Source organism: Buteo buteo, chromosome 2 (genome assembly GCF_964188355.1).
Source record: "Buteo buteo chromosome 2, bButBut1.hap1.1, whole genome shotgun sequence".
NCBI lineage: Eukaryota > Metazoa > Chordata > Aves > Accipitriformes > Accipitridae > Buteo > Buteo buteo.
In genome coordinates, this window is record NC_134172.1 from 70,704,870 (window position 1) to 70,730,115 (window position 25,246).

General features: G+C 37.5%; 1 protein-coding gene across 1 annotated transcript in view; it reads left to right on the forward strand.

Annotated features, from left to right (window-relative positions):
- The window catches only part of SLC9A8 (solute carrier family 9 member A8), a 31,371-nt gene extending 7,018 nt beyond the window's left edge, over nucleotides 1-24,353 (forward strand). The window contains exons 4-16 of the mRNA XM_075019060.1: nucleotides 3,003-3,061; nucleotides 6,569-6,652; nucleotides 7,612-7,713; nucleotides 8,405-8,439; nucleotides 9,519-9,662; nucleotides 10,972-11,110; nucleotides 12,972-13,077; nucleotides 15,959-16,075; nucleotides 17,612-17,694; nucleotides 19,461-19,572; nucleotides 20,005-20,225; nucleotides 21,317-21,463; nucleotides 22,728-24,353. Coding sequence (XP_074875161.1) covers nucleotides 3,003-3,061; nucleotides 6,569-6,652; nucleotides 7,612-7,713; nucleotides 8,405-8,439; nucleotides 9,519-9,662; nucleotides 10,972-11,110; nucleotides 12,972-13,077; nucleotides 15,959-16,075; nucleotides 17,612-17,694; nucleotides 19,461-19,572; nucleotides 20,005-20,225; nucleotides 21,317-21,463; nucleotides 22,728-22,835 — 1,457 coding nt within the window. The 3' untranslated portion in view covers nucleotides 22,836-24,353. The remainder of the gene's footprint in view (nucleotides 1-3,002; nucleotides 3,062-6,568; nucleotides 6,653-7,611; nucleotides 7,714-8,404; nucleotides 8,440-9,518; nucleotides 9,663-10,971; nucleotides 11,111-12,971; nucleotides 13,078-15,958; nucleotides 16,076-17,611; nucleotides 17,695-19,460; nucleotides 19,573-20,004; nucleotides 20,226-21,316; nucleotides 21,464-22,727) is intronic.
- Nucleotides 24,354-25,246: the final 893 nt, after the last annotated feature.

Consider the following 25,246-nt stretch of genomic DNA (forward strand, 5'->3'; position numbering starts at 1 on the left):
TCATCCTGACTTGCTTTGTCATCCCCACAGAAACCATGCAGTGTTTGTTTCACTATTGCCACACTTCTCTTTCCTTCCCTTCTTACATTATTGCTGTGGACAGGTGAGATGTCTTGTGTGGTATATCTTCCACTGTCTTGAAAGGTTCCAAAAGGATATTACTATCCCTTCAATATCCTTCCTCTTTGTACACAAAAATCCAGGTGAAAGGTGTTAATTTAGCTTCTAATCAGGTTAGTTACCATTGTTATCAAATAGCTAATCTAAATTTAAGCATAATCCCCAATTTAAAATGCAGCAGTATATTGGCTCTTGCTGGCCTACTTTTGGATTTTCTTTACTATCATTTCTTCTATTCTGCCCCAAGCCAACTACTGGGCAGTGCTGAGCTGAGGTGTTAGGCAAGCTTGCATCACTGCTCCTGCTGAGCTTTGCAAAGAGCAGCAGAGGCACAGACATTCTTTTCTTTCTGTTTCTTTTTTCTTGGCATCTCAGCAGCAGGGCAAGGATTTTAGCTGTGCTGGTATGTTTCGTGCTCCTGTCAGTCCCAACAAAAGCTTGTTCATGAAACTGGTAAGTTTTCTTGCTGGCACTGTCACTGCCACTCAAGATGGGTAAGAAGGAGCAGAGGGCATGTAGGAAACTTGAACAGTTCGGTTTTGAGTGTGAACCACAGCATAGCTGTAGTCTACTTCCCAAACCAGACAAGATGATACCAGCAAATGCAATTCTGCTAAGTCAAGAGAGTGTTATACCCAGTAGCAACCCAGCTAACAGATGTCCTGTGTCACTTAAGCCTTATTTATTTAGTTTATTGACTCAGTCGTGTTTAATCTACTGTCAGCTCTGTTGACAGGACGCGGCATCTGTATAATCATTGGAATTGCCAGCTAATTGCTGGTCAGTGAACCTCTGTTACTGGTAATGATCTGCACAGCTGCAAGAGCACAGCTTGAGTTTCAAGTATCCAGTTTTGCTAGCAGTGCCAGAAGTGAGATGTGTCCTATTTTGACTTGTAAATTAAGCAGATGTTCTGAGGAAATTATTGAAGACTAATAAAAATGGCAGCAGAGAAGGTAAGTATGATTTCTCACAGCTGTTTTTCCTCCCATTGGCTAAGCTGCTCAAAAGCTTCTGTTTTACAATTTCTAGGGCATGTTACTCTCCTGGTGGACAGGGCTGGAGTGGATTTTCTAAGGATGGATCCAAGTTATTCATTTAACTTTTGACATCATGAAAGGACCTTGTCTGTCTGTGGCACTGTTGTTAGGGTCAGTTTGTGATTAGCTCTTCCTCTAAAAAAGAGATTGAGACTGGCCTTTTACTTAAGCCTCTTGAGCTCATAGGATAGGGATGTCCAGCTTGTAGCCCACAGGCCAGAGTTGGCCTGCTCACAGGGGTCCAATTTCACAAAGTTGCACTGGAGTCCTTCCACTTCAGCAGAAGTGAGAAGGGATTCTCTTTTCTTTTAGATCCCCTCTAAACATAGTTTTATGTGAGGGCTCTCAATATACTAATTCATAAAATACTGGAAGTTTGTTCAGGAAGTACAGTTCCTGAAGTCTGCCTTCAGATGTATAGACTCTGGTTGTTGTGGTTTGTTTTTTCCCCACATAAACTTCTTGTTAAGTGATGCAAGTACTGCCTGTACCAGTTAAAGACAATGTTGCTGCTCTGCAAAAATTAGAAATGTTCTAGTCCTTGGCTTCTGACACTGCCTCCATCCCAGAATGGAAAGCCTGACTATTAGTAGGAGACCCGTGTTTATATGGTATGTGAGTGGCTATGCATTCTGTCCTCCTTCAAAGGACAGCAGACCTTTGATGTTCCTTCATTAATGTTTTTCTCTTCCTTTCCATATAAACCATTTCATGGAACAGCTATTTCTACCCTCTGGGACCAATGCCTTCACATATTTTTGTATGAAAGAAGGCTTAAGCCTCATGGTTTTGTGTGTATGACACATTTATCAGGAGTAATCCATGTGATGCTACTTGTAAGACTCTTTTGATAGCTACAGCGTGAGAGGATGAAAACACATGAGTTACAGGAAACCATACTTTAAGCTTCTCAGCCACTTTTTACCTTTCATTCAGTGTATTTCACTGCTACATCCCAGTGTTTGACTATGAAGACTCCATTCTGTAAATAATAAAACACAGCTATGCAGAAACACAGATCTGGAATCTGTGACTAAAGACAAATTCGTCATAACTCCTTGAAAGCAATTAATGACAGTTCATGAATTATCTTCATGACTTCCAGAAGAAATGTTATTAGTTTGGAGTTTTCTGTCTTATCTGTTTGGAGATGTGCAGGAGGAAAGAGCACGATAACCTTTAATCATTGATTTTGCAGCACCCTTGATAAGATTCTTTTATACTCAAATTAGTATTTCTACATGACTTAAAAGATGTGTAATTCATTTGGGAAATAGTTCTGACAGTGTCTCCACCCTGATCAGAATTTGTTGCCTACTTCATTGCCAGTAAGTGCTATGATTTCATTGAGACAAAATTCACTTCTGTGGAGAAGACTGATTTCACTTAAGCTGTGTTAGCATTGCAAATAGCATTGAAGTGACGTGAAGGTTTCATGCTATCACACAGATCTCTAACTCATAACTTTCTGATTCTTTAGCAAGAAAGGTGGAATTTTATTTGAATGCAGCTTAGATGAGAAGCGTTTTTGAGTAGTTATACCTGTTACCTTTATGAACCAATGAACACAGCACTCTCAATATGCGTGTTCAGTATTTGGATATCCCAAGTGACAATCTTTTGTGCAGGGAAGCTATGTAATTATGTAACATATTGGAAACTGTCATCTGTTGGACCCAAAACCACTTTGTGTTTTTGTGATTTGGGAATGAAAGACTTCCTGCTTTATGTTTTGCCTTGTTTTCACTTTTAAAACTTTGTTGACTGAGAGTCAATAAACAGTTAATGGAAACAGTGATGCTTTTTGTGAATATTTCAGAATGTTATCTCATTCTTTCCTAGGTATCCTTATGGGAGCTTTTATAAAAATCATAGAGGCTCAAAAGCTGGCCAACTGGAAGGTATATTTGAAGCAATTTTTAATTGTAGAACAATCCTTAAGTGTTCAAAATAAGACTGTTTGTAATACTCGTTTATTTCGATGTAATTTCCAAAAACTTATGTACATTATACTTGATGCCAGAGTTTTTGGGGGGGTTGATGCTAATAAAACCAATTTGAGGTCCCGATCCTGCTGGATATTTTCTACACAATATTTTTTCCCCTGAGTAATCCTTTTTGTGGTGCCAAATCTGTTCCTATTAGATACATGGTAGAAGAAGGTACTGGGCATCTTTGGGATCAGTTACAGTAAAAAAAATAGCAATTCATTTATTTGTCTTGCTTACTTTTTGACTGTATTTCATCCTCTTCCTCCTTTTGGAGTTAATTTTGTAGGTGTTTTCATAAAAAAAAAAAAAAAAAGTGTTTTAATAGGTTGTAAAGTCACATGTTTTACCTGAAGATGTTAACATAGATTTCACAGAGGTAAAAAGGAGCACTTCTTCAGAATAGCTGTGCTAAAAGTCATGTTATTTACTTATTTTATTTAGTTATACTTAAAACTGCAACAAATTGTGGTGCTAAGAATAGACAGTTCACAAAGCAATCCATTCAGCATGGCACATTTCTTGGGTACTCCATTGGTTCTTGTGGAAGGACTACCGAAACTGGTGTGCCTGAAGCAGCAGCATTTTTCATGCTGGCTGAGACAGTGGAAACATGATTTGAGCTTTATTTCCAGCAGAAAATACAGGCAAGGCTTCTGTGCAGAAGGTCATCCTTGTCCTGGTGCCCAGTGCTTTACAGACTGAGGTACTAGGAAGAAAATGTTAACAGTGATGCCAGCCAAACACAGGAACATGTGACCAGAGAGATTGTGGGAATCTCCATCCACAAAGATATTCAAAACTTGGCTGAATAAAGCCTTGACCAGCTGAAGTTGCTCTGAGTTGGCCCTGCTTTAAGCAGGGGCTTGAATCAGACAGCTCCAGAGGTCCCCTCCAACCTGAATTAGTGTGTGATGCTATGAGGTCTTACCTGTGCATGTGTGGAGTTCCAGAGGCTTGCTGAGGGAGAGAGAATCCTGGCAGAAGTGTTTCCAAGAGGTGAAGTCTACAGTGAAGCAAGGATTTTGCCTCCTACGGTTTATCTACATTATCAGAGCAATGAACTCTTCACTATTCCTGCTTTAATTTAAAATCTTGCAGTATTTAAATTGTGATTTTGTTTCATAGGATCAAACAGTTTATTAGGATTAGATCAGTGAACTGATTGAAATCACAGTGATTTGAATTGCCAGTTTTAACAGGATTTATATATCTTGCTCTGAGTAGTGGATTTTAATCCTAGCTTGCACTGTAATATTTCTTGGCAGTTATTTCACTAAAGAAAGATATTTTTTTTTCTCCTTAGTTGAAATACATTAAAATGCATAGATTTTCAATCAGATGTAGCTTTTTAATTACATATTATACTATTTTGTCAACTAAGTACACTAATTCTGTGTACATTCATTTAAGCAATTACATAGTTCAAGAGTCATGTTGTGATATTTCATTTTTACATATTTACTTATTGGAAACAGTGGGTAGTGCACAAGTTAGTGTTTTTTCATTTCTGATTTGTCAGCTGGATTTGACTTTAAATTGAAAGTCAGTTAAACAGCCACAAAATCAGTATTTTAATATAGCTTCTTACTGGTTAAATAAAATAATCTGAAGAACATCATGTATGTAGGAAGAAAAAAAAGCTTAAAGTATGCTCTGATTTGAGCACTGATTCTATAAACAGAGGAAATATTGATCATAGTGAATTATGTAGTTTATTTCTGGTAAGTATTGGTCAAATCTTGGGACGCACTGAGGGTGATGTGTCCAGTTGCTCACATTATCAGCTGAGGTAAAGGGTCACAGATACCATATTATTATTTGCTTATTTAAGTTACTTTCACTGTATTAAAGCTTAGGTTTTAACATAGGCTGTCATAATTTCAGATGTGAAATGTTCTAAGCAATAATTATTATGTACTTTATAAAATGGTTTTAAATGTTTTGAAATTTACTAGAGGATTTTTCTTTATCTGATATGGAAAAAAAAAATAGAGTATTTAACTGCAGGCTATATCTGTGTACAAAGCAAATCTTCGTTCATATCCCTGCCTTAAGAACTTTGTAATGCAATTTCTTGCAATCATGCCTTACCAAGTCTTCAGTGGACCTTGTACTAGCTGGTGATTCTTGCTGGCTAGCGTGGCTGATAATTACAGCTGTCATGTTTTGCTTTCCTGATCTCTGCTTCAATGCAGCACAAATGCAGTCCTTCCTTTTCATTATTTCTCACCTCCTTGTCCAGCTCTGCTTTCAGGGGCTTTTAAACAGTGTAATTAATCAGGTATGTGGGGTTTTTGTTCTAGCGAAGTTACTGTATTGACAGAAACTAGGTAGTGTTAACCATCGATGCATGGAATTGTGCGTGCAGAATAACGGACTGGAGCATTTCAGTATAAAGGATGAGTTTTATTTTCTAAGTCCCTTAAATCCTTTAAGATGATTATCACTGGTACAGACAGGAATGAGACTTTAAAGGGATGAGTACTTCTTTTTTGAAAGCTGGTGTTTTAACAGAACAGTCAATCAGCTGTTTAACCTGGATTTAAACAAATTAATCGTTACTTACAAAGGTGACAAGTTCTGCTGTATTCAGAACTGTGGGGACCAGGAGGGAGGCTGGTGGGTAAAGAGAGAGAAGCACATTCAGCCATGATTAATTTGTCTTCTGGGCTTAGTCAGCCAGCAGAAAAAAAACAGGGTGCCAGTTTGGCAGTACAACTCCAAAAAGCAATGTTAGCCAAGTGATGAGATAGGTGACAAAGAGTAAGGTCACCAAAACATAACATCTGACTTCACAGTAGATTTCATTTATATCACTCCGATGGTAGAAAGGAACCATCAGAATAGTGCCATTAAATTACAGGCATAAATTACATTTACCAAGAAGAATCAAGCCTCAGACTCTTAACAGTGGTGTATATATATTGAGCCTGTTCATTTGCAAGTGTACTAAGATGATGATCTGATTTCTTCTTGTCAAGTGATGAGTTTTCTAGTGAAACCGTACTTGTCACAGTTGACCTAGATTATAGTCAAACCAGTGGCCAAGAAGTCACCGTTCCTTGACAGTCCTTACAGATTTTGAGACTGTCCTATAAGATGGGAATACTTTTTGTGTAAACAGAAACAGTTTTCCTTTGCCATAAATAACCTGTTTTCTCTGCAGCTTATTTGGAGACAGTAATTTAAAATAAGTAATGCCTAGATTTCTATCACTGGATTAAAAAAAAACAATAGAAGTAGCAGCCCTGGAGTATTTTACTATTCCTCAGTCTTTTATTTTGTGATAAGAAGAGAGAAAGATTAATGCCATTTTCATTTCTCAACTTTTTTTCTAATGATTTCCTTTTTGGAAGATTTGATGTTATTTCAATAATTATGGTATCCTTGAAACTATACTTCATTTTTGTTTTGCAGGAAGAAGAAATGTTTCGTCCAAATATGTTTTTTCTGCTTTTGCTTCCACCTATTATATTTGAATCTGGATATTCGTTGCACAAGGTTAGCCCCTGCCAGACACTCATTTTACATGTTGAGGTTTTGTTTGGAACACATTCTGCTTTTAGTTATCTTCATTAAGTTTAGAATAATTGCATTAAATTCCATCGCGTTAATCATCAGGGAACTGGGAATGCAAAATTCAAACCTCTCCAACCCAGAATGCAGGGATTGTAGCTTGTTACTGTTAACTGAATGTTGGCAGGGTGTTAGGTACTGTGCAGTAGTTGTTTTCCTTGGTTTGAGAGGTTTCTTACCTCATCAGAGCTGTGCAAGGGCTGATGTGAAGAAGGCAAAATGGGAAGGAGCAGGATCAGAAGTGGAAAAGGTGGGGTCACTTCACAGCTAAAGGAGAGGAAAATGTTTACAAGGTTTTTCACCCTTTGCCTGGGAGCCTGTGTTTCCATGGACATATTTCTAATAGCACTAGTCCTGGCTGAAGTGGTTCTGGTCCTCCCTGTGTGCTGCCTTTCCACTTGAGCTGTGCTGCAGGGGAGGGAGGGAGCAGTGTGTGATAGTAATATCATGAATTGGTACCAACACTGAAGGTGTTTACATACAAAATCACAACCTAAGAAATGGACTAGCAACTGGGAAGTTTACAAGCCTTTTTCACATGCCCGGTCTACAATAGATGGATTAATCTACAGTTGTGTCAGGTGAGGAATGTGTCAAAGTGCTGATGAATATCCAGCTCTTCATCTGAGGATTAGTTTGTTAGGGTACCAGACTGACATCCTGTCCTGGGTATCAGAGAGATTGGCTGTTGTCTTCAAGAGAGCACGCTCTTTTGGGGAGATGGTATGGATGTATGTATGTCCTGGGGTACCTGGAACCAAACTAATGATGCTTTCTTATCAGAAACCCAGTTGTGTATCAGAATCTAATTTAGATGCAAACCCAAACATGAGTTTTCCCTGAGATCATTTTCACTAATTTACTACTTTATTATTGTGTTCCAGGGTAATTTTTTTCAGAACATCGGTTCCATCACTCTGTTTTCAGTATTTGGCACTGCAATATCAGCTTTCATTGTAGGTGGAGGAATTTATTTCCTGGGCCAGGTAAGAATAACTGCTTTGAAGCACTTAAGTTTATGTGGCTTGCTCTTTGAAAGTCCATTTTTTAAGAGCAGACAAATGTAGTGAAAATGAATTCCTGGATCACAAAGTCCAGTTCTCTGCTGTCACAAGGGCAATGTTATATAACCCCTTCCATAGATAGAGCATGCTCCATGTTAAAAGCAATTAAGACTTGAGTTTTACTTCTTTTTTTTACTTACTCAATCTTCCTATCAGAAGGCCGTTCCAAAACCTGTATTCTCTAGAGCCATCTTCTAATTTCCAGTATTAAACTTACTTGTTCTTCTGTCAATAATTTTTTTTAGCTTCTCTGCTTTGCTGTTCCCCCATTGATTAGATACAGACATAGATAATTATATTTTCTCTCAGACTTCTTTCTAGAAGGCCAAATAATCCATGCTTTCCTCTTTGCCGCTCAGATTTCCATTCCTTTGAATGCCTTAGTTACTCTACTCACCTGTACATGTTCCAGTTTCACCTGGTCTTCCCTGATTTTGAGTGACCAGAATTGTAACACTAGATCACTGTTGGAGGGCAGTGTAGACTGGGTAACATCACTACTGTGATTTTTTCATTATAACGAACTTAGGATTTGATGAATAGTTTCATTTTTAAAAACAGCAGAAAACCACAGTTGATTGTGATATTTTTTATGTTTTACCTATTCTTTCAGGCTGATGTAATTTATAAACTCAACATGACAGACAGGTAAGCTCTTGGGGAAATGGTGTAGTATATGAAATGAAGCATTCTTCAAGATAACTGTATATGGGAAATGCACTGTAGTTGGCCAGCTCTTCTGGTTACTGTTTAGATTGCTTAGATTCAACATGGTGTATGAAACTAATAAACAGATCAAACACTTCTAAACCCTATTTATTACACCCTTATTTCCAAATAGTGTTCTGTGCTCAGTGATTTTTCTAGATAGGAAAGATACTGGGTTTTTTAACCAAGCTTTAAAGTTAAAATATGTAAACTTTGATTAGTTTGTATTATTAATATATATGATAAGGGCATAACCTACGTGTCCAAATCTTCTCTTAAAAGACAAAATGAGTTTTTCAGCATCAATAATGTAGATATTTTAAGAGCTTGGCAAAGGATCTAACCAGTTTTTTAGGAGTACACTGCCCTACCATTAAATAAAGTTCATTCCTGGTTTATTTGGGGATTTTTGTTTGTTTGTTTATTGTATAGCAAATTCAGCAGTTTTCTGTTAAAATCCATAAATAAATTGGGTGGCAAGCAGGAAACATAACAAGTAAACCATGCATGAACAGCAAAACTCTTCCTTACTTGGTTCCAGTGTTTGACTTTACACAGCTGAGCAGTCCCATTACCTCTCTATTGTCTATCTTTGGATTCCAAAGTAATGATGTTTTAGCAGTTCCCTTTAAATGTTCCTCTCTAGTACTCCTGAACAGGTAACACTATGCATGTATGATACATAGTTTGGGCTGTGTCTGTAAAATTGTTTCGTTTCCCATTCCTCTGATTTTTTTCTGATTTAGCTGGAGTAAGATATTGACACTGTTGTTGAGAGCTAGGAGATAGGTATTTCTCCAACATCTCTTCCAGCTGGACAACTTTTCTCTTTGGTATATCAGTAAATGAAAAACAAACACTTCCCTTTTGTCAAGTTCTTATGAATGTGAAGAGCGCATAACTTTTCACTGTGTAGAAACAGTAACACATAACATCTTTCTTACTAATACTTCATATATGTTTACTAGGTACTTATTTTTCTTTCATCTAGTTTTCTTTTCTGTTTTGTGTTCTCCCAGTTTTGCATTCGGCTCTTTAATATCTGCAGTTGACCCTGTGGCTACTATTGCCATTTTCAATGCCCTCAATGTGGATCCTGTACTTAACATGTTGGTTTTTGGAGAAAGCATTCTCAATGATGCAGTCTCTATTGTCTTGACCAAGTAAGTGCATTTGAACTACACATGTTTATGGAAACAGCAACCACATTATTTTCTGTTAATTAGTTAATTCAGATATATAGTAATTCTTCCATCTCCATTTGGAACAAATCATGTATTTCTGGTGTAAAGCTGAATTTTGTATGATCTGTCTTTGTTAAAAGCAATCCACAACATGAACTGCATAGGCAGAAGACAGTAAATGGATGCCTTAGTACCACTATCTTAGTGCCTTATCTCATTGACTGCAGATAATAGATTGCTTTCTAAGTCCATACATTTACCAGCTCTCTTTCCATCTGAAGGTCCTGACAACAGAAAACCAACACGTGTCCTTTCAGGCTTGCACAAAATATTTACCTTGCCAAATATGCAGCTGTGTCTCCTGTATCATTAGCTTATTCCCAGAGGCACACTTCAATTGGCAGGGCGGGGGCATACATCAATGTCCATGCAATAGTTTTACATTTATGTTGGGGCTATCACAGGGAAGAAGAACATCCAATATCCTTATCCTTTGCCCATGATAATTCTTTGGGGCTGAAAGAGTGAAAAAAATTTAGATATACCTTCATGTTATTGCTGAAGTCAATAGATGTGACTATGAATGTATAGAAGGACTAGATATAGTAAGAAGGCAGTGAAGTTAAGAGTCATTTTTCAGTGAACTAATTGCTTTTAATACAGCCCTGGTTCTTTTATGGAAGACCATGAAGGCTAACAGCAGTCAAAAGGAACACTAGTTAGAATCCATGTTGTCTTTGCATGGAATTCTATGAAATACATTCCTGAAATTCAGAGATTTCTCCCCTTTCCCCATAAGAGCTTCTTTGTTTTTCTTCAGTGGCCGCCCTGTCTCTAATCCACACCTAAATATTTGATGAGAGGTCTTCCTGTTCATCTGTTCTTCTTTGAGGATCACATGATCCATCTCTTTTCTTCTTCATGCCCTGAGTTTTTATCACTGCAAAATGGGTTTCCTTTTCCTTTTCAGAGTTTGAAAATTGTTTTGTAATACTGGGCATTATCATAGCCTATTTACGCCATTCTGGGGATTCTTCAGAAGAGCAATGCTGGATTTCCAGATTTTTAGCAGAATTGGGTTTCCCTTTGGGGATTACACTAAGACTTGATTTAACATCTTTTGACATTCCTCTTGTTATATACATCACAGTAAAAGCCTTTTAAGAGAGGTAGCAACAAAGAAATGGAAGTCTTTGTTGTTGTTGTTGTCAAAAGTTGTTTGGTATTTTTGGATCCAGGCTTAGAATTTATAACCATTTCTTTTTATTTATTTTTTAATTATATCTAGCACAGCAGAAGGTTTGACAAGAGAAAATATGTCAGATGTAAGTGGATGGCAAACCTTTCTACAGGCTCTGGGATACTTTCTTAAGATGTTCTTTGGCTCTGCAGCACTTGGCACACTTACTGGTCTTATTTCTGCATTAATATCCTTTTTTAATTTTGGTGATACACATGTATAAATTGGTGAACTTCAACATTCCAATACTATTTTTCTTTCCCATCTTCTCCAGCATTTCTTAGGGGATATTTCTTATTAGACATTATTTTGTTAGCTGAGGATATTCTCATGCTCATGTTGTTTTTATGTTAGTGTGCATGGGTGTGTGTTAAACTTGCATCAAATTTTAATGAATATAATTAAGGTCTGAATTGTTGTATAGTAGCTTATGTGCATTGGAGCATTACAAAAATATGGTAATTGTTTTGTAAATTCAAAATATTAATTCCATTTCAATACTGATCCATTTTTACAAGCATATGGCTCCTTTTTTACATACATAAAATGGTTAATTAAAAAGAAAAAAAAAGCTGCTTTTCCCGAGGGCTTTTGAGTCAAACCGGCTCATTTGTCCCGATGTATCATATTCAGGCAGCTGAATACAGATACTGTTCTGTTTGGATTTACGTTGTGTTATATTTTGCCTCTTCCACTTCCATGAATTGGTTGCTAAACAACCCAGAAGCTTCTCTGCTGAGATAAGGAAGGGTGTTTGTTCTAAGTCAGACACCTTTGTTACTTTTCAGAGCTTGTTTAATGTTAACACTGACTTCACTGTAGGTAATCTTTTGTGCTAGGCTTGTAGAACAGTTATTCATGTCATCTGGGACATCCTGTTAAGCGCTTTCTTTGTAAATAACAAGAACAGTGTGTTTGATTAAATATAGAAATATTTCTTCTCTTGGTTCATTAGCCTGATTCCATGAAATTTTAAATTATTCCATACATTACAACAAAAGAGGAAGGCAGATGTTCAACACTTCTTTCACTGATACCTAAATGATATTAAGACAAAGTGAAAAGCAGCTTATTTGCCCTATTACAGTTATTTGTGCCTCCAAGTATTGGATTTACCCTAAGCATGCAAAATTTCAGTGCAGCAACATACATCTCTTACTAGTTGCCAGCGGATAAATATAGTTTAAGGTTATTGCTGGTTCATGACCCAGGAGGAATGTGAACTTCCATGTTACAGGCATCTAATCCTCTGAATTTTAACAAAGATGGTAGGTGGAGTATTTTAAGCATTAAGGCAAAGATGTGATTAAGGGAATATTCCTTACTGTTAATATTACTGCAGAGCTGTCACATCCATTTGAAAGGAACTAGAAGGCTAGTGACTGAACAGAGGATATTGCTTGCATGCTTAGTGTGGCAAATAACAATGTCTGAGGCAAAATCTACTTGTACTTGGCAGCTGTGCTGCAGAACTGTGCATGAGATGCAAAGCAGAACTTGCAGCCCTTGACAAATGTCCATGTTTATGACTACAAATGTAAAGTAAGTTTTAAGTATCTTGAGTATCAAAAGGACATTATCTTTGTTAAAACATAAATGAGAGCTATTTTAATTTTCTGTTTCATAGCTCTCCCCTATTTTTAGAAAAGCCTTTACTATTTAATGATTCTCGGTGGATTTTCTGCAGTAGTTTTAGAGCAGAGATTTCAAAGACTGAACGTGTAGGGAAATGGCCCTTCTAGATCCAAACAAACAATTTAGCTTGTTGTTTTCAGTATTACATAGGTACATCAGTAGCAGATGTTTTCTGTCTCTAGGTCTGTCCATTCTGATAGACTTCTACCAGCAGTAGCTTCTGTAAGAAACACTCCTTGTAAGAAATTACTAATCTTTCCATACTTGAGTCAAAGGCCAATGGGTAGACTTTATTAGGTATTCAGTAGATAAGTACATTAAGCATAATCGTTGTTTTGTAATGGAATGACACAGCTTTAAGTTTTTCTTTGAAATTTTTTTATTTACTTTTTCCATAACGTTTTCATGTGTACGTGCTAAAGCACATTGATTTAAGGAAGACACCCTCCCTAGAGTTTGGGATGATGATTATCTTCGCTTACCTTCCTTATGGACTTGCAGAAGGTATCTCGCTCTCAGGTGAGCAGCAAAATGAGTATGTGCAAGTTTCTTTGATAAATTTAGGGAGTAGGTATTATGTGTGGCTAAGAGGGCCCCTGGGTTTTTTTATGTTTTTTTTCCTTTAACCTGTGCTCTTACTTCTAACTTTGACTTATTTTAAAGGAACACTTATTCTCTACTTTATGTTACAAAAGTATAGAAAAGGTAACTGCAGTTTTCATAGATATTAGTTAGCCAACATAAATACTAGTATTCTCCCCAGTTACCTCTGCCTAACACAGAATTAAAATTTCAGCTGCACACTGTAGATCTCAGCCACATCAGCTAACTTAGATAATGTCCAGCCTACTACCCTGTAGCCGTTTTTCTGCCTGTCCTTCAGTGCCTTTGGGGAAATCAGCTGAGACCACTGAGTGTTGTATATATCTCTGAATACTTGGTAGAAGTTTTGCTGAAGGCCACGAGAAGAGGCTGACAGGTGAACTTCTTCCATAATTCTGTAGAATCAAGTACAAAGACAGGGTCAAGTTCTGCTGGATGCCCGATGTCTCTGAGCTTTGCTGATTTAAATGGGTTTTCAAGGCAATCAGCTTCCTGTCTCATTTCTCCAAGGAAAGTGGGAGGGATGCAACAGTTACTATAATTCAAATAGCTAGGGAATCTGCTTAGTTCCTTTTTTTTCTTTTTCCTGTTTTCTTGGGTTGTTGTTTGGGTTTTTTTTAAATAAGTTTTGAGTGCATTAAAAGATATATTTGCTCTACAGCTTGGATGGTACAAGAATGTTAGAAGTTTGTTACAAGTCCTGTTACAAGCAGGACTAGATTTCTTGTAAATAAGTTGCAGGTATGAAATCAGACTTTTTTGAAATGTGCATGTAAGCTAATGTGAGTATTTTTGGATGGATCTGTAGCAGTGTATATCAGCATAACTTCACTGATGTTAGTAGAGTTGTATTTTTTTATACATATGAAAATGTGGCCTATAATCATGGTAGTTACACAATCAAGATGTATAATCCTAATGCAAACATTCCATTCTGCCCACTTGCATCCAGAACTACTCTGTATGTGTGTATAGGGCAACACATATGTAGGGGAATGAAATTATATGAAACCTGAGCAAGCAGTTTGATAATGTTAAAATATTTGTATTGCTGCAAAAACAAGTTTTGCCTTGTGAGAAGTTTATTCTGGAGGGTCTCAGCGCATGGCCTTTTCTATTTCTAGTGTATGTTTCTTACTAATATAAAATTATAATAAAATATTACAGAATTACAGTGCCATAGCATTATATAACCAACACATCTGTGTGTTGGTATACAGTGAAAAAGAATTTACAGTAAAATTCCTACTTAGTTACTCTCAGGGTGATAGAGGTTCTTTGTCATTTTATTTGTGAAGACAACCTCTCTAATTTGCTCAAGTGCCTTCAAGAACAACTTCTCAAGAAATGTAAACTTTGAATGACCTTATTCAGGTCACCTCTGTGTCCAAACAAAGGATTCTTTTGACTATACCTCAGCTATTCTAATCCTTCCAGTTGTGGTCATCAGGGCCACTCCTGGGCACGTAGCTAGGAGTCTAGTCTTTTAAACTTCCCTTGTTTTGGGCAAAGCAGGTATACTCCCGCATGTCATCCTGTCCTCTCGAGATTTGCATTGCAATTGATTTCTTCTGGGTTATCTTGTCAATTTTGGTCAGTTATTTCCTCACAAGGAGTGCTGTAGTTCTTCATGTGGACTGCTAAATCTTTCCACAATCCTAACCATCATTTCAAATAACATCCTTTGTGGGTGTAAGTCTATGCAGCAGCTGTGGAAATGCTTAAAACTTCCTTCAAGGTACCCAGCTCCTTAGGAACAGTGAACAACTGACAGTGTCTGTGATATGTCTTGAGCAGTTAGCGAAATAGGTTGAAATTCAGATTCTTCCCATAAATAACCAAGAGCTGGGAAGCAAGGTAGATGGAAAAAATCCCTAACACAAATCAAAGATTTGTGAAATACATTGAAATCTGAGGTAGCTGTTCAGGCCTGTGATATCAGTTGCTGTCCAAGCTGTGCATGTCATTAGGGCAACTGAACTCTATAATGGAAAATGCGGTGGCTTTTTCCCGTAGTTGATAGCTGAGATTAATCTCTGTAATAATTTAGAGCAGATGGTTTAGTGACCCTTTCTGCTGGAGGCAAGGGACATTTTGCACAGTAGCATTCCTTGCAGGCCCTACGTATCTGGCTATACCTTCCTTATGGTTGGACTTGATCTTAAAGGTCTTTTCCAACATAAATGATTCTATGATTCCTACAAAGGTAATTTTTTGCCTTGAATTCTCAAGTATCAATAGCTTTTCTGATTCTCAGATTGATAGAAAATTGGTGGTACACCCATATGTGCTATTTGGTTTTAATTTTTTATGGTATTAGATGTGATACACCATACTGGAGTGGATTCACATCCGTGCCCTGTTGGTCTCATTCTAATTCTGGTGGAGTGATTGGGCCTGGCTGATCAGCAGGTGGGAAAGAATGACACACTTTCTGGGAGAACTGAATCATACAGTTCTCTAGCCCTGCTATTCTCAAATTGTTCTTATTCTTCTTTTGATCTCACCTCTCTGCTTATTAGGAGAGTGAAAAAGCAGAAAAAACACTCAAGGATTGGCTTTTTATTTCCCTCACTTTTATGGGAAAACCTGACATAACAGGTATTTATTCTAGCTTGCAAGTGACCTATACTGGACCTCATATGACTATGATCAGTGGAATGAGACCAGTATGAGTAACAATGGTGATAGAAACCCCACTTATTGTTTCATAAGCTTTTGCATTAGTAAGGATTATAAACAAATATTTGGAGAGCGCAAGCTATTCTTCTGTTGACTACCGTGTTTTTATCTACAGGTATCATGGCAATCCTCTTCTCTGGCATCGTGATGTCTCACTATACACACCATAACTTGTCCCCAGTTACACAGATTTTAATGCAGCAGACGCTGAGAACTGTTGCTTTCATGTGTGGTAGGTGCTACCTGCTATTCATATCTAATATTAATAGTTTAAAAATTTATTTGCCTGAAATGGTGATTCTGGGAGCAGCAGAGGTGTGAATTTTCTTCTAGCCATTTGTATGTCGGTAGTACATGTCTTTAAGGGAAGAATTCCTAATAGTGGAGGCTGGAAGGCAGTCAAAAGTCACCTTTCCTGCCATACTGGATAAAACACACAGTAAATCTCTCTCTCCCATCCTGCAGGCTCCTGCTAAGATTTGCCATAAGATTGATAACCGAATAGAGATCTCTGACTCCTGTATTCCTCTGGTCTATTTTTAGTTTTAGGAGATGGATTTTTAGCAGTATTTTTTTAAATGGTTTTGGATATACAAAGCTACTTGCAAAAACAATGGCTTCACAAATTGGGAAGAAGTGATAGAAGCAGCTCAGAGCCTTTCCGTTTCCTTTTACAAGTCAAACTTTTAAAGAAACTACTTGCTTCTGCATCACAAATATATCCCTGTTGTTTTTTTAGAGGATGGCATGAATGTTCTGTATTGTTTGCAAGAAGATGCATTTGGAACACGGTCAGGGAGTGGCCTTGCTGCAAACTAAACTTAACCACTCATTACCTGAACACCATAGCTCATCAGGGTTTGGTCTTAATCTATTACAAATGCTAGAAAAGCACGTATTCATTCAAGTCACTGTAAAGGTGTTATTTAAGATACTGTGCAATTTCACGCGTTTGCAGCAGGTTTTGAGCATGCAGATATAAGTAGCCAGTACCCAAACCATGACAAAACAATGTCTTATGCTACAGTAACTCAGGTATTGCTACTGTCTGTCCAAAACTGTCCTGTTTTTAACTGCCTTTATGATAAGGAACCTATCTTGCTACGACAGCAGTGAACTGACGAAACATCTTGACTCTGCGATTCTCTGATGGTAATGGGTTGGTGCTGTGGAAATAATATGTTTGAATTCTTGCAGTCACTGTGCAGTGGTGGTACTATTACAGATTTGCAAACATCTCTTCTAGAGGTTATTAGAATATACAAAGGTTGTTAGATCATACAGTGCAGTATTTTATTACAAAGCAAGCCATGAACTGCTGCCGTTTATAAGAATTTAATGAATTGAATACTTTATAATAGTGTTCAACTTGCAATACATGAGATTGTGCCTGGTGTTTCAGTTTTATATAGAATCTGATTCAAAGCTACAGAAGTCATTAGTAGTTACTCCTGTAGCTTGTGTTCTGCAGCTTGTCCTGTATTCCTCAAGGAAAAAATTCCTCAGTCTTTAAAGCAAGGTTTTGCTAGCTTTATTCATACTTATTAGTAATTTACAGCTGAAAAAAGCCTACACACACAGACTGAGGTGCTGCCCGCTGACAGCGAGCGTGGAAGAATCTGGCCTTTTGCATAATGGCATTTGTGCCTATTTGGTGCATTCAAAAGTCAGGAAATAATTATTTTATGTACTGTATGTAGTAACTTATAATAGGAGTAGAAAAGGTTTTATAGAATTGTTTATTTAAGATGTAATTTCTTTTTTTCAGAAACGTGTGTTTTTGCATTTCTTGGCCTGTCAATTTTTAGTTTTCCTCACAAGTTTGAAATGTCCTTTGTCATCTGGTGCATAGTAGGTATTTACTTTCTTCCATACTTGTTTAGAGGTGTTTTTGATATTGGGGAGGAGGGGAAACACCTTACAGTTAAAATATTTCAGAATAGTTGGGGGTTTTTGTAGGTTTTTATGAAAATGCTTTCATATTTTTATATATTGCACAAAGTTAACTCTAAGAGCATGAAATTATTCTTCTTGTTCTCAGCACTTTGGTGTATAAATACATCAGTCTTCTTTAAGAAATTCCAGTTTGCTGTTATTTTGGAGCCCTTCTGTATAAGGTTATTAAAAACAAGGAAAAGAACCTTGCTTGGTTTGACCCTATTAGATTTATTAAAAGAAATCTCAAAAGATATTGAGATTATTATACATGCCGCTTTATTCCAGAAGTTATTTTACCAGAAAACAATCCTGAGTTTTTACATATTTTTAGCTTCATAGGAACGATTTGTGTGAACAGACAGTTTGTAGAAACTGCAGAGCAAACTAGTATCAAACTCTGCTCCATTTCATTTCTCCAGGACTAGAGCTTTTGAGTCTTTCTCTCTCATATGTCACTACAGTTTGTTTACATAAAGCAATTTAGTCCAGACATCAATTCTTCACTCTGAGCTCACCTTCTTCAGAGGAAGTCTGTACTCAGACCTTCTCCAATGTGTATTCATTCTTTGACTGCATTTTTAATTCTTTTTCTTCTATTCTGTATTTCAGTGTAGCTTTATATAGTGGCACTTTGAATTATGTTTCACATGGGGGTTACCTACTTCTGTTGCTATTATAATTGTTTAATATAGACATGAAAAGCATGTTCACTTTTGCAGAGTCAAAAGAGGGAAATGTGAATCCATTTCCAGTTGCATATAGCAATGTATACTAGCATGATTTAGTCCATGGTTCAAGGGAAGAATTGTTCTCTACAATTTACAGATAGTGGTATCAGCATGGGGAACTCCTATTGCTGCATTACACCCAACTTCCTTATCTAATACATATCTAAGGTGTGACACTTCCTTCTCTGTAGCATTGCCCTCAAAAGTATAATGCAAATTGTGTAATTTTGGGGTGATTCATAAAGGAAAACAGCACAGCCCTTCAAGGATCCTGCTGACTAATTCTAGGATGTTTACCTTATCAAGGTCTGTTTGTGGTAGAACTTAAAAGCAATGCCATTGTGATAACCTTTGCTTTTCTGAGTTAAAGTTTTCACTCTATTTGTTAATTGTCTGCCATTAAATCAATAGGGGTTTTTTTTCCCCCCCATCTCAAAACCTTGCTTCAATGTGTGGTATATTTTATAACCATATACAGGGGAGTGTTGAGGAACCAGATTACATGCTATTTGGCTTCTGGCCTTTTTCTCTGAGGAACTGGTCCATGGGGAGACAATAGAAATATCTTATTGCCTCTTAGCTGCTGCGCCAAGGGAATGATTAAAGGAGGTGAACTGACTGAACTGAGGAGAACTTTTACCCAAAGTAATTCTTGGTCTCCCTGGAATGCCTCTTGGGTTTCATTTATTTATTATAAGTAAAGTAGTGTCTGGTCTCTGTCAGTGACAAGTCTGGTTTAGTTTCAGTTAAGCAGGCAAAATGTTTAAAAGGTTAAATTCCGCATCGACCTATGCTGAGAGATTTCTTTACATTAGTTTAGCAGCACAGCTACTTGCAAGGCTTGTGAGTGAAAAGAGCATATTCACCTTGCCCTGTACAAACCATATGCAACTGTGGCCTGTGTAAATGTAACACATCAAATGGTCTTTTGCTTTTGTTTCTGTTTTTCAGGTACTTGTTCTGTTCGGTAGAGCAGTGAATATTTTCCCACTTTCCTACCTACTCAACTTTTTCCGTGATCATAAAATCACCCCCAAAATGATGTTTATCATGTGGTTTAGTGGTAAGTTAAAGATCACGGTATGGAGAACTGGAAAAAATGTTTTATTTTTTTCATTATGTGGGCTACTCTGGGAAGAACTGATTTTCCATCTGTGGACCAAAACTCAACTGAACATTTGCACTGTTCTCAAACCCAAGTGCAATATGTTCTCTTTCCCCTTTGTGCTAGAGGACTGTGCAGTGGTGATCCCCACTAAAGCTTTTCTGCAGAGTCTAATTTTCTTTCTAGGCCTTGCAACTTCACAGTCTGAACAACAGTATCTGAAGAGCTCAGATTCATTTTAGGATGGTAACCAAATGATAGATAAATGGACATGGTATAGGATTGTAAAAATCTTTTAAAGATGGAGAATTCCTGTTGAGTTATCAGGGTACCGAGGACCAATATAGTTGTTGATTTACTCTTCATTGATTTACTGTTCTCTCTGATAAGGTTTACGTGGTGCAATTCCCTATGCCCTCAGCCTCCATTTGGGCTTGGAACCAATAGAGAAGCGGCAGCTCATTGGGACAACAACAATCATCATAGTACTGTTCACGATTTTGCTGCTGGGAGGAGGAACCATGCCCCTCATCAGACTGATTGACATTGAGGACTCCAAAGCACGCAAGAGGAACAAGAAGGACATTAATCTTAGCAAGACAGAGAAGATGGTTTGTTTGGGTTTTTTATTCAGAAGATCAATGATTTTTTTTTCTTAATTTTTTTATATTTTCCAAGACTAGTACATTATTTTTTACTAAAAGGTAAAATGAAAGCAATGGAAAATGCCCAGGGTGGTAGGAAAAAGCCAAGCAATATAATTTTAATATATCCCAAAGACAGAGCTTGGTTAGTGTTTACACAAGATAACTGCTTAGAGAAAGGGAGGAGAAATAGTCTCTTAACTCAATCTAATTATAAATTGATCCATACAAATTAAAGTAACCCCTGCAAAAGCATAAAGTAGATGATACAGGATTGAGTCATATACAGAGGGAAAGTAGCTAGTACAGTGTGAGTCATGAATTAATCATAAAAGGCAGATGGGAATTATTTTGAAAAAGTCAAAGCAAAGGCCATGAGAAGGTGGTAATAACAGCACCCTTCTGACTGGGTTTTATTTTAAAGCAATTTCTCGCTAAGCAAGACTACTGAAGAAAACTAACAGCCAGTCTGAAACCTCATGTGCAAAACGCTGGAGTACATAAAGCATCCCAGAGCATTTGCCTGGTTTTCCCCAAATCACTGAATAACACGTGCAGGGTATTGTTTTGTAGGATCCAAAGAACAGCTTCTCTTGGCATGAGGTTTCAAAAAGCTTGCAGTCTTTAGAATTATCTTACTCTGTCCATGTAGGAAGATGCATATAGGAAGAGCACAGGGACAGGGTGTGTTCCGATACAGGGCTTATTTCCAGTGACACAATGATACGAGCATTGCTTGCAGGATAAAATCATTGTCCAGCTCACAAGAGAAAACCAGCACACTAGAAGTCTGTTCCCAGCAAGTAATAATACAAAATATGGAACATTTGAGGTCTTTTACCTTTCAGCGTGGAAAAGGAAGCTAAGTGGCTCTGGGAATCAACAGCTGGACAGATTCATACAGCCATAAGCCCTGGTAGGCTGGGATGATAATTTCCATATTGTTCCAGCATGTGAATTGGTTGTGAGAAGGGAAAGCACAGAGCAGGGAGCTGAAGCAAGCTGGAGGGATGACTGCCACGTTTCTGAGGTTATTCCAATATTTGTGATCTTTCTAGGGAAATACCATAGAATCTGAACATTTATCAGAGCTCACAGAGGAAGAATATGAAGCCCAGTACATAAAACGCCAGGACCTCAAAGGGTTTATGTGGTTTGATGCCAAGTATTTGAATCCTTTCTTCACCAGAAGACTCACACAAGAAGTAAGTATTTCTTGTTTTCTTGAAGAAAAGAAACTGTGGTAGAGTTGGTTGTCATTTCACTCTGCACCATTCAAGGCTCATAGTGTAGCCATGCAACTTCTACATTAGGAACAGTAAGCTGTCTAATACATTACTTGTGCATATGTAGAGCAGCTGTAATGAAAAGCTGGACTGTAAAATTGCAGGTTGGATTAAATGAGCATCTCTCAGGGCTACCACAATTAAACTTTAAAAGGTGTATGGATTTATTGAACTAGCCTTTAATCTTGCAGAGTACCACAAAGAGTATCAGGAGTTACTAGTTACTACTGTTGTTAGGAAAAGCTGCTGCCACTCATACAGAGTTTTTAAAGTGCCTCTTACTGTACATGGTCCTGTGAATTCTGGAGCTGTAATTTTTCTGCAGACTGCAGTTTTTATGTGGGAAATATGTACCAGCATTGCAACCTTCACTTTTAAGACTTCTTGACTGGGAGACCAAGACTTTGAAGCTGTAAATGCAAAACGACACCTGATTGAACATGTAACTTAACACTGAGTGGCTCTGAGAGGTGTAAATACTATGCCATTTTCACTCCCATGACTCAGAAACCTGAGACTCCTTAGCCACATAATTCACTGTTTTTCCAATTTGCCATAGAATTAAGCATTTTTGCTGTGGAGCTGATAATTTTGTGTAAAGTGTGCACATTCCATCTTCCTAGCCTGCTCAAACATACTATTTTTCCTCTTGTTTTGTACATCCCTTTTCAAAAGAATGTTTTCAGCACTTTCCCACAAAAGCTAACGGCATTTTTTTGCAAAACCAAAAAGGAATCAAGAAACCAGAGTAAGCATCTGATTTGTAGTTGGTAGCCAAAAGCAAAGGCTGCCATTCAGATTTCAGCGAAAGGTTAGAAAAGTAAGTACATGAATCGCCAAAGCAGGCCACAAGCTTCCCACTGTCCCTGGGAACATATAGAGAGGAGTCAGATTCAAAGCCAGGCCATCCAGACGGTATTAGGATTTTTGAAACCCACAGAGCAGGACTGCCTAGAAGACACAGGTAAAAGTACCTGTCATCAAAAATACCATCCTTGGAAATAATTACTGACTGAACACTTGATAAATATTTTCTGGTAGGAAACAGAATTGCTTTGCATGCTTTAGAGACCAGGAATGGATTATTTCCTAAGGACTGTGTTAAACTAGCCTTTCTCTTTTGCTCTAACACAAGTAGTGTTGTAGCTAAGTAACAAACTGTTCTGGTTTGCTTTTGCCTTAGGACTTGCATAACGGGCGCATACAGATGAAAACCCTCACAAATAAATGGTATGAAGAGGTACGACAAGGACCCTCAGGATCTGAAGATGATGAGCAAGAGCTGCTATAGCAGACTGGGGCAGGAGTGCAATGAGTTTATCATTAGAAAGAGGATTTACGTATCAAGAGTCTGACTGCACAAAAGCTGGAAAGCTAAGAATGAACTTTCTGATTTCAGGCATGTCTTGTGCTACATGTTTAGGTATAAAACCGCAGATCTACTGTGCTTGATATTACTAGTCAGTGATGGAAACCCATTAAGTGTCACACACTGGACTGAATGAAGAACCTTTTGTTCAGACTTTACAGCATAACAAATTTCATGCAGCCTATTGAAAAGCAGAAACATCTGCCATGAAATGATTACATTGTTTAATGGGGGGGGTCTTCTTCCTGTTATGAAATCTGCTGTAAACATATGTTGAACTACAGAGCCATTGTATGACTCTGCAAAACAGACTGAATTGCACTTTATTTTTTTTTTTTAATATATATATTCATTCACAGCATGGGAAGTCCTGACAGTTTATACTGTGAATTTGTTTCAGCACTAGTAAGGGAATTTGACTGGAATAAATCTATAATTTATGGGATTTGCACATTATGAATCTGGAGAAGATGCATACTTTGACAAAAAGCAGATGTTGCACATACAAGGAAGCACCTCTGAAAACTGGTGGTTTTGTCAGTTAAGAAATTCTTGATTTCTATTTTATGGGTTTGTTTGTTTTTGTTTTTGTTTTTTTTAATATACTGAGGTATCCAATCCACAGTACTGATTATAGCATGGTTTGGGGGAGCGGGGGATTGTATGACACAGTACAGAACTGCATTTAAAATTGTAGTTTTAATGTATTTTTTTCTTTGGCTAAAGCCAGTTGCAGTTGGGTTTCTGTAATTGGCAGCTGCTCCTTGCTGGCACTTTGGCTTCAAATCTTAGAAAACAGCAGCTTTTGTTTTGCCTAATTCATGAAGCGTCCCTAACACTCCAGAATTCACTAGTGGAATTTTTAGGTTCTAGTGTGCACACAAGGGAGAAGAATCTACAAAATCTAATGCAGGTACAGGAAGGTTAATATTCCACGTTGCTGAAGCAGCCTCATTTGGGAAGTGCCAAACAGCTTTCATTAAGCTGTCCTATTTGTTAATACGATTTTTCTCTTCTGCTTACCTTGTTTCAAAATCAGCAGTATCACTTCACTTTTTCTACATGGCCTAGTCCATTTGCTCAAAATTGCATACACCTAAACAGACAACGCAGTGTTTGTTGCACATTTGCCATGGTTACACATGCAGCAGTTTGCTCTCGCTGCCAACCCAAATTCCTCATTAGTCATTTGCATATTCACTGTTGAAATGTGAATTGTAGTTCTGCACGTAAATCTGACCTGCAAGTGCACATGTTTGTTTCTGAAAGTGTGAGACTTATATTTTTGGTCTGGTTTTGCTACTAAGGTTTTTAATCAACTGCTTACATGCTGGGAAGAATAAAAGTTCAAGAATGTATTTGGAATCCTAAACCTGTGTTGTCTGAGCAGTTTTTAAAAATAACACGTCTTGCTAGAGGACTCCCTCTCCCCTTTCCCTGCCCCAGTAGTTCAAAGAACTCTGCTAATCCCAGATCTGAAACATGCACTGGTGGGAGTCTGAATGGGGCATGAACTCAGCTTCTGTTCTTGACCAGAAGGTAATCAGTGCTGCTTGCTTTATCCTTAGGAGAGGATCTTTGTAAAAATCAGTCTTTCTAGACTTTTCTTTTTTTCTTCACCCTTCTAGACAACAGTAGGCAGTTACATTTTAGTTACCCATCTGCCTTACTAGGTTTCTCAACTTGAACATTTAAGCCCAGGAGCTGGCTAGAAGGTCTCTGGGAGCTTCTCCTGTCACTGGAAGGTGTACATTGATCTAGATGCTATTACACTGGGCTTAGTTTTATGCCTTAGTCATGCTGAAATATAAAATAGCCTCTAATTTCTATTGTTACTCCAGTGAAATAGGTCACCTGCAAAATAGAGGTATGTACCGCCCTTTGATAACTTCCATCAAGACAAATTGATCGTTTCGTGCCCTCTGCTGGCAATTGGTGATAGTGCTCTGAGATCTAATGAGAGCCATTTGCTGGGAATAATTTTACACATTAAATTGAAGCAATTAACTGATATAGCTAGAACTAATCACTTTGAAGCAATTAAAGTGAAGAAAATTTGGATGGTTTAATTTAAAAGCAACGATTCTAAAACTTAAGAAAATACTGCATTTGTCAAAACTTGGAATTAAGACAACTTTGTTCTCTCTCAAAATACACACTAACTTCTTTATTTCAGAACCAATAGAAGAAGTTTTTACTGTTATTTCAGTGACCAATTTTCATATTCATTTATCAATACACTGACTTTTCTGTGACAGTCATTTCACAGTTTGGATTTCTTCACTTAATTTTTCTTTTCTAAGCATATTACTTTATCTATCTCCTTATTGACT